Raw genomic sequence first — 9865 nt, 5'->3', positions numbered from 1 at the left:
GTAGCAGAGGGTGAGCAGTTGGATCTTTTTGCAATTATCGCTTGGTCAGTTTGGAATCAAAGGAACTAGGCTCGGGTACAAGCTTTTGCTAGTGATCTTCATCAGATAGTCGCTGCTACAAGAATCAGGTTGAACGAATTCCACACAACAAGACAAGGGCTGGAGCTTCAAAGGCAACAAGTTGTTTGATTAGCACAAAACCAATGGCTTCCTCCTCCAATGGACGTGGTGAAAATAAATTTTGATGGAGTGACATGTCCAAAAAAGAAGAAAGTTGGTATAGATGTGGTAGTTCAAGATGTAAATGGCTTGGTGCTTGCCTTATGTGCAAAGATAAAACACCAACCTTACAAGGCAGTGGAGATTGAATCCTTGGTAGCAACAACGACCCTATCCTTTACAACAGATCTTGGTTTTCGACACGTTATTTTGGAGGGAGATTCAATGGAAGTGATACAAGCTTTGAGAGAGAATACACAGCCCCTAACACCTATGGGATTACTGATTGAGGATGTTAGAAGGTTTTTCCAAAACTTTGATGAATTGCTATATTCTCATACTAAAAGAGATGGCAATGTTGTAGTTTATAGTCTGGCTAAATATGCTTTAAGCATACCAAATTTTTTAGTGTGGATGGAGGATGTTCCGTCACACATTCTTCCTATTGTACAAGCTAATTTAGCATGTTTACATTAATAAAGTTCAGTTCTTTCCCCCCTTAAAAAAAAAAAGACTGTCACAGGTCAAGAATTTTTTATTATTATTATCTTTTTTTTTTAGGCCGAACGGTTTTTTTTTTTTTTTTCCCTTTAAGATTTAGGTTAAATTCTTCTAAAACGAATTCAGGTTAAATTGACTATTACACATGAAGTAGTTTAAAAGGAGAAAATATGCTTTAAGCATAATAAATATGCTTTAAGCATACCAAATTTTTTAGTGTGGATGGAGGATGTTCCGTCACACATTCTTCCTATTGTACAAGCTAATTTAGCATGTTTACATTAATAAAGTTCAGTTCTTTCCCCCCTTAAAAAAAAAAAAGACTGTCACAGGTCAAGAATTTTTTATTATTATTATCTTTTTTTTTTAGGCCGAACGGTTTTTTTTTTTTTTTTTTTTTTTTTCCTTTAAGATTTAGGTTAAATTCTTCTAAAACGAATTCAGGTTAAATTGACTATTACACATGAAGTAGTTTAAAAGGAGAAAATCTCTTAAGAGTTTTAATTTAGGTTAAATTGACTGTTAGAGATTAAGTAGATCAAAGAAAAGTAGTTTATCATTCATGCTTATTTTATCTTAAACCCCAAGATTGCATTTTCAATATTCTAATATTTTCTACTTTGCATGAAATGACCATCTAATATTTTCTACTTTGCATCAAGGGCGACTTGATGCATTTTGGGGTTTAAGACAAAAAATGAATTTAGACCTTTTATATATTTAAACATAATTTTTTTATTAAAAAATTTAAATATTATTTAAATTCTATTCTCTTGTTTTAGATGCAAAATTACTAATTAACATAAACTACATAGATTTTTTTTAATAGAAAGTTTATAGACACAAAATTTGTCAAAACTTCACACCGATGGATACAGTGCCGGCTGAATGATAGAGCAAAAAATGCGGTCACCTAAGGCCCCAACTAAAAAAAGACCCCTAAATTTTAACCAATAGAGTTATTTATAATCAATAAATAAAATAATATTTTTTTACCAGATAAAAAACAAATAAAAGAGAGAGAAAAATGCAATGTCCACAATATTTTTCACAACACTTTTACAACTAATATTAAGTAGTAGGTTGTTATTGATGACAAAAAAAAAATAATTACAGTGATATTTTCAAATAGAAAACAAAAAGCAACTTAAAACCTAGGATTTGTTGTAAAAAATATTGTGAATGTTGCACTTCTAAAAAAAAAAAAGAATAATAATAAGAGTTGAGTTTGCAAACTTTTACTAGTTTTCATCTAAGTCTACCACTAACACTGTTTTTTTACTTACCACTATCAATCTACCACAACAAGTATGAAAAATTTTGTCAAACTTTTTCTATCTATAAAATTTCTAAAAAAAAGAAAAAAATTCTACGTAGTTCATATTAATTAGTAGAAATTTTGCATCTAAAATAAGATAATCAATTTTTGCCTTAAGCCCCCAAATGCATCAAGCCGCCTCTGGATGAATACCACATATTGATAGTATTAAGTAAAAAGGATGATATTAGTGATGGATCTAGAAAAGAACTAGTAAAAGTTTGTCAACTCAACTATTGGAAAAAATGTTGTGAATTTTTTGTGTATTGTTTTTTTTTTTTTTTTTTTAGAAGTGCCACATTCACAATATTTTCACAACAAATTCTGAGCATTAAGTTGTTACTCATTTTAATTTGAACCCACCACCGAAATTACTTTTTTACCCACCAATAACAGTCAGTAACAACTTATCACTTAGAATATTAATTTGTTATGAACGTGTTGTAAAAAAAGACGTAACATTTTTTTTTTTTTCATTTGATAAAAAATATTATTTTATTTATTAACTAATATTTGTGCTTAATTAATACTATTACAATAAAAGACATAACTTTATTGGTTAAATTTTAGGGGGTCTTTTTCTACTTGTGAGCCTTAGGCTACTGTCTCATTTGCCTATTACCATAGAGCGGACCCTACTTCAAAGTGAAAGTAACAGTTTTCTATTATGATATACCCTGTGTAAATTTTTGCTTCTCAAAAAAAAATACCTACCGAATGGCAATTACTATCAAGAATGCTGAGAGTTAAATGTTGTTTCCATTTATATCTGTTCTAGATGAATGTTTGAAAATTTTGTTACTTGAATTTGTTGTTTCTGTGGTTACTAGTGATTTTTTTTTTTTTTTTTTGATGAATTTATAGATGGTTGAAGGTTGTTTATTGTGGTACCAGAGGTTTTAAAAAAAAAGAAAAGAAAAAAGAGAGAGAGAGTGGTACTAGAGTTTTAGTGGAATATATTTTATATTGTACAATATTTGAGGGGGAAAAAAACCAGAATTTGGGCTTTTGTTATGATTTTTAATGATTATGCAATATACTTTACGCCCAAAATTGATGGATACATCTGAGGGGTGGCAATAGGTTATAGGTGAGGTATGGAGAGGGGGTCATATTCCCTGCCCTGGCCTCGTCCCCCTTCCCCGCCTCTAGTAACTAATCAAGGGTGTTTCTTTGCCCCAATCAATCTCCACTCCTATGGGACCTCGAGGGCCCCGCCTTGCCTCTATAATTTTTTTAAATACAAATTTGGAAATTTGAATCAAATTGCATACGTCTTGGTTAACAATGACTTCTAGGCTAGCAAATCACATATATTTATCATTGAAAATATTTTAAATCATAAACACAATACAAAAGCCCTAAATAATTTTTGCAATGAGAGAAAACATAATTAATAAAGAGACAAGTTGTAGAAAATAAACAATTTTGGATGTGGAGGGAAGTTTCAGCAAAAAAGATGACACAATAAGGGGGGGAGAAGAGAGAGAGAGTACATTAAAGGGAAAGAGAGAAAGGAGGGAGGAGAAATGGGTGATGACAACGAGGAGGTATGGTAGGCCTAACGGTGAGGTGGAGTGGGGCTGAGAGTGACATTATGAGAGGCAAAAAATAGAAAGAGTGTTAGCCTGTTATAGTATTAGTGTTTGGGAGAAAATGAAATTTATATACTTATGTTTTTTATAATATAATATAATGTAACTAATATGTATAGGTTAGGTATGGGGTGGGGAGACCAACCCTCACACCTGCCCCATACCTGTTTTGGGTGAATTAGGGGCGATAAGGACAAGTTTAAATTTTCAATCCCATACTTTTTGATGGGTGCATATATAAGAAACAAGAATAAATGACCAACACTTGTTAAAAAAAAAAAAAAAAATTCAAAAACTACTGGCCCACCTATGAAACCTGATCGAATCGAACGGTCCCGAACAATTTTACCAAACACACTAATTTCAGTGGAAAAAAAAATATTGGTCAGTAAGGGTAGCTATTTCAGGATTAATGTGCATCTTAGATTCTTAATGGGACTCATTATCAATCACTACAAGTCCATTAAATTTAATAACAAGCCCGTTAGATATACCAAATTACCAATTAATACAAAAATCATATTTATAAAGAGAATTTTTATGAGTAAAATCATGTGTAAATTAAACCAAAAAAAAAATTTAAAGAAGTATTTTAGCAATAAAATTTTAATCTGAATAGAATTATAAGTTTTTTTTTTTTCTCCTCAAAATTTGGTAATAATGTTTTACCTATATCAAATTTATTATAATTTTAAAAAATTAATTAGAGTACCTAACCCTCTTTCTCACTCTCAAACGTCTCTATCCTCTTGTTGTCCAGACACCTTTAAGTTGAAGTTAGCGACCACCGATTGAAGTTAGCAACACAAAACTCAACACTTCCAACTGATCAACAGCACAATACCCAACCATTGTTGAGATTGTTTCATATTATTTTGATCAAACCCAGTAACACAAAAGATTTGGAGGTTGCTGGTTAATGAATTCTAAGCAAAATAATTTGGGTTTCTCTCAACCCAACACCTTCATCTCTCTCAGTGGCTTAAGATTTGAGTTTTTTCTTCATAAAAGACTTGGATGTTGTCGGTGGATAAAATTTTAACAAAAAAAAGCTTTGAATTCGCTTGTTTGGTAAAAATCTAGGCAAAAGAAAACTTTGAATGTTGTTGATTGATGAAAATGGAGAAGAGTTTTGAGTGTTTGTTAGTTGATAAAATGTAAAAGACTTTGGCAAATAATAATAATAATAATAAATAAATAATGTTCAAATTGAGAATAGAGAAATGATAAAGAATCCGTCGAAAAATATATTTAAAATGTAGAATAAAAAATAAATAAATAAAACAACTTGTTTTTTAAAACTAGAGTCTCATGAATTCACAAAACCAAAAGAAAGGCTTTGCGTGTGTTCTCCGTGAAATGGCGGGACCAAACGTACTCTTTAACTTTAATGGAGAGACGACCCATTATGCACAGTGGTCCTGAAATGGGCAGGTGGCCTTGCCACTAACATTGTCTTCCACCTCTGTCTTTTTGAGAGAAAAAAAGAGACGTTATCCATCAAAGAAAAAGAATAGAATTAAAGCACTGATGTTGAAGAATATAAATCAAGTTTCCATTTTACAAAAAAAAAAAAGGAATATAAATTAAGTCAAAGATCTACTTTTTCTTATTAAAAAAAAAAAAGAAGGAATTTTCATATTTACGTCTTCAAATTATCTAGCAAAAAAGAAGAAAAAGGTAAAGAGTCGCATGTCTAGTGCTATCCTTTATTATTATTATTTTTTTATTATTTTTTTTCCTTTTCAAATTTGACAATTCTAGGGCTATCCGCCACAGCTTTGATTCCTCCGCAATGATAGTAACATAGACCAGAATTGATATGGATCGTCTTATTAATTATACACCACTCAAGGCCCAAGGGGTCAATATCAAGACACCTTGATTTCTTAAGATTATTTTGGCGGTAAGCACCGGGACCATCAAGAACCACATAAACGACAAGCTTTGCAATAAATAAAACGGACAAGCTTTGCAATTAGGGAACACGTTAGCTTCACCCTAAATAAAAAGCCGATTGTATTTGATACTCGACAATTCTAAACCTCAAAATGCAGAATCCTGACTCACAAAAATCCGACTGAGCCAATAAAACAAAAAGAAGGAATCAAAATCAACACACTTGACTTCCACGCCACGAGACCCAACAGTAGAGGTAAGGTAGAGTAGACCGTGGAGGGATTCAAGTGCCTCTTGATGTTATTTTCTCTCCAGCAAACAATTTCAACATTCAACAAATGCAATTTGCTTTCTCTTTTTTTTTTTTTTTTTTTTAAATAAAAAAATTACCAACCTTCCCTTAAACTGAGTCATATTCTGTACAATTTCTCTGTATGCAAACTTCTCATGAGCTTACAATTTCAAATTCAACAACAAAATAATTCTTTACAAGCAAAATTATTCATTTTTAATTAGTGAGACCACTGCAGGATATTCTAATCCAGGCAAGAGAAACAACATGAATTTTAGTAGAAATGGATGAAACATTAACAATCACCCTTTTTTACCATTAGTTAAGTTAAAACGTTTACACAGCTCAATTAGCTTGTCCATGTTTTCGCTTTTAGAGCATCCGCATTAGTAGATACAAATTTTTTGTAAATTTGCACATCTAAAACTTACTTTTTTTTATTTTACACTCATTTTTACAAATCACCTACAGCAATTTATCTATTATACACATTTATTCAATAAAATATTCATTCTTTTACAATTTTTTTATTATTTCCTTCACCCTTCACACTTCTCTCTTCTCTTGAAATCCTCTCACACACAACCCACACCATCAACTATCAATCCACCATCATCAAGCACAACCACTGCAAATCGTTCACCATCATCAACCACTAATCAAAACCCAGATCATCGAGCACCATCATCAAACTCTCCCTTCACCCACTAATCAAACAAAGAATAAAAACCATCAAAACCCCAAAAATCATCAAAACCATCAAAGAAGGCGGCTGGTTTGAAGTTGAGGGAATCAAGGATGTAGGAGACCATGAGGCTGACGGTTAGGGTGGCGAGCATGGCGGTTCCGCCGGGGTCGAGGAGGAAGGCGGTGTATGGGATGAGGGCAATGGCGAAGTATGTTGCTCCGGCAGCATCATTTTGACTAGCTGGAATATCAGATTGAAGAAAAGGATCTAAGATTGAAGAGAAGGATTTGAGAGCAACAGAGATAAGGAGAGGGATTGAGATAGAACGAGAGAGGTGAGAGTGAGAAGCTAAGAGAGTGAGGTGAAGGAGAGAGAGAAAAAATCTGAAAGATCTACAGTAACCGTGCATATCGGTTACTGTAGCAAATATGCACACTTTTAGAAGCACTAATGTCAAGCATTTTTGAGGCAAAATGTGTGAAATTGGTGTCTTTTTCTATTATGCAAGACTTTGCATCCATTGATGTGGATGCTCTTACAGGTCTGAAAATAAGTTGGGAACCAGAATGAAAATTTGGCAACGCAGAAAACAGTATATGCATATAAATGGAATTTTTTTCATTGGTAAATTACACACGCACTCTAGGGGTCTTGAACATGACCTCACCCTCCACCTAGCACACACAATAATCAAAGTCCAGCAAACAAGGAATAATTAAAATTAAACTTAGAAATCACATATTTATAGCAGATAGTGCTACGACACTCATGATCCATCGATAAGAAACCCAGCTAAATAAATCACATAAATGCACACTTTTCTAAAATCTATGCCCAGCACAAAGTACAAAAGTAGTTCAAACATCCAATTTCAGTCTCTTTAAGTAAAAATTTTTTTGAGAAGTCTCTTTAAGTAAATTTGAGCATCAAAATCAACAGGTATTACATAAAACTTGCAAATTTGATCAGGATACAAACATAATTTTTACATAACATAATCTCGTAATAAGCATATTACGCTCACCGCTCACAACATTTTACAGAAGGGTCTTTACCAGGTGTTGAAGATAAGTGGACATTATATCCAAAAAACTGGAAAAAGTGTTGAAAGATGATACATATCATGTTAATTATACTTCCTTCAATCTTCAAGCATTCTCAAATACTCTAAAGTAAAACTCTCTCCTTCACTTTCCACACTGAGAAAAACAAAGGCACCAAGATAAGTGGCTCACAAGACATTAATGTTGAATAAAAAAGATGGCAATTTTTTTAGGTGAAAAAGGGTAAAAACTTAATTCATCAAAATTCTGCCTCAACTTGTACATGTAGATTGCCGAACGCCGATATAGTTAATCAGAGCAACGCGACTAATTCTAATACCAAAAGAAGTCGCTCTTTTTTCTTTTTCTTTTTTAAACAAGTGACCAAAAGAAGTCACTATAGTAAGCTTCAAAACGGAAATTACAAGTTAAATTCACTAAATTACCTCTTTTTCATGCTTTTGTTTCATCATCCTGTTTGATTATAACACCAACTTGAAACCCTCCGACAAGAAATCATCCCTAAGAATAAAACAAGGACAATTACATGAGGCACTAAAAGTCACATGAAAGTGCATACCAGATTATAGCATCAATTGCTACAGGGTAGGATAAGTAAGACTGGCCTAACAATTAAATTGTGAACCGAATTACAAACACAACTACTCTGATTGAACCAAACCCAACTTATCCCTAACAAAATCAATGCTAGAAAAATAAAACCCATGTAAATTTACCTTTTCTTTTTATGATTCTCTTCACTCAAATTGTGCTTCTTCCCATACCCTCTTCTACTAGCCTCAACCGGAACGAGGCTCGCAAGACAAATCTCGGCCTCAAACAAATCCGGCATACCCAAAATCTTCACATTCTTAACCCTTTTCTTCCTCAAATCATACCACACAAGCCTCTGATTATCCACAACCAACAAGACCTCCTTGCCGCTCTTCGAATAAGCCAACGGCCTCAAATACTTAAACGATCCGACCACTTCAGTTCGAGCAATACTAAACAACATAAACCAAGACTCTTTCACTCTATACTCTTTCATCACCCAAACGTCAACGCGAACGTCATGATAATCCGCGGTCACGGACACACAGTCCCCTAAAGCCCCAACCTCAATCTGAACCCTCTGATCTTCCAAACACTTGGGCAGAGGCAATTCACGAAAATTCTCATCCGTCAGATCGAACGAAACGATCTGATCAGCCTCGTCCAGTTTGAACTTCTTCGTCACAACCCAATGCAAAGCTCCACAAGCAAGCGACCCGTTTTTCTTCATGTAACACAGAACGTAATTCATTTCCTCAACCCTTCTCCACTCGTTCGCTCTCAAGCTGAAAACCTTGACCTCCGAAGCAAAACCTTCGCTTTCCAAGTCAACGAACTGCGAAATCCTCACCAGCTTGTAGTCGTCGTGCGCAGAGTCGTATCCGAACCCGTACGCACGTGCGCCGCACACGCTCATCCCGTGGTCGCAGGGCCGATCGACCGGCAAAAACGGCAACACCTTGTGCTTCTTAATCGAAGGGTTCCAGAAAGCGATGTCTTCGGCGACGTTCGTGATGCAGAGCAAGCCGTTGGCCGAGCCGAGGACGCGAATCCGATTGCTGTAGCACATGAGAGGGTGGGCGAGCTCGACGGCGGCGTTTAGGGACTCGAGGCTTACGGAGAAGAGCTCCGATTCCTTGCGGAGGATGACGGTGACGTTCGAGGAGGTGGCGATGGAGTAGCCGAGGTGGAGGCGGATGAAGTATGGGCTGTCGATTAGAGTCAGCCATGACTTTGATATGGAGCGGAGCTTGATGAGGGTTTTGACTGGTTCTCGGCAGAGTATGTAGTTGAGTACCTCATATGGGAGGTCTGCCATGGATAGTTGGTCCGCCATGGATGGTTGGTCCGTGAAGGTGTTGATTGGAGCGCATCTAGGGTTTGGATTTAGGTTTCCAGGAAGGCCCTCAAGTGCAGTGAGCTGTTTCAGTCTTGGTCCCTTGGATGGAGAGTGAATGGTGGAGAGAATGAATAGGGGGTAGGTCCTGAGTAGGTAAGGTACAACCAATAAAGTTCCAAATCTAACCTTCCGTTGAAAAATTTGCATTATTAATTTTTTTTTTTTTTTGAGAAAAAGAAAAGGCTGCATTATTTTAATGATGAGAGTCGGTTAGGCCTGTTTGGGTGTAAAAAAATAATCACTCCTATTCCAAAGCCCGGTTTGGCACGTAAACCCGGTTTTTTACTCTTCCTCCCACTTTGGCACACTCTAACTAGAACTAGCTTGATTTTTACATTTTTGTTATAAATAATAAT

At 34.9% G+C, this 9865-nt stretch overlaps 1 protein-coding gene across 3 annotated transcripts; it reads right to left on the bottom strand.

The window, feature by feature from the left end:
• Positions 1-4857: 4857 nt before the first annotated feature.
• On the bottom strand, positions 4858-9607 carry LOC126726944 (F-box protein CPR1-like). Of its 3 annotated transcripts, none has more exons than XM_050432363.1 (3): positions 8293-9607; positions 8002-8077; positions 4858-5102 (listed from the first exon to the last, which is right to left on the bottom strand). In XM_050432363.1, the coding sequence occupies exons 1-2, from the start codon at positions 9444-9446 to the stop codon at positions 8038-8040; spliced, it is 1194 nt and encodes a 397-aa protein (XP_050288320.1). In that variant the 5' UTR covers positions 9447-9607; the 3' UTR covers positions 4858-5102; positions 8002-8037. The 3 variants fall into 3 exon arrangements, with proteins under 3 accessions (XP_050288320.1, XP_050288321.1, XP_050288318.1); XM_050432364.1 differs by having other exon boundaries at positions 4858-5098; XM_050432361.1 differs by lacking the exon at positions 4858-5102 and adding an exon at positions 7427-7711 and having other exon boundaries at positions 8293-9606.
• Positions 9608-9865: the final 258 nt, after the last annotated feature.

Source organism: Quercus robur, chromosome 5 (genome assembly GCF_932294415.1).
Source record: "Quercus robur chromosome 5, dhQueRobu3.1, whole genome shotgun sequence".
NCBI lineage: Eukaryota > Viridiplantae > Streptophyta > Magnoliopsida > Fagales > Fagaceae > Quercus > Quercus robur.
The sequence above is the reverse complement of the archived record's forward strand: the minus strand, read 5'-3'. Positions and strand labels throughout refer to the sequence as shown.

Bases quoted from the DNA above. Each gene is read 5' to 3' on its own strand.
- LOC126726944 (XM_050432363.1), bottom strand. From the start codon at position 9,446: ATGGCGGACCAACTATCCATGGCAGACCTCCCATATGAGGTACTCAAC. The intron at 8,078-8,292 runs GTAAATTTACAT...TTTTATTCTTAG, and splicing joins GAGAATCATAAAAAGAAAAG to GGATGATTTCTTGTCGGAGG.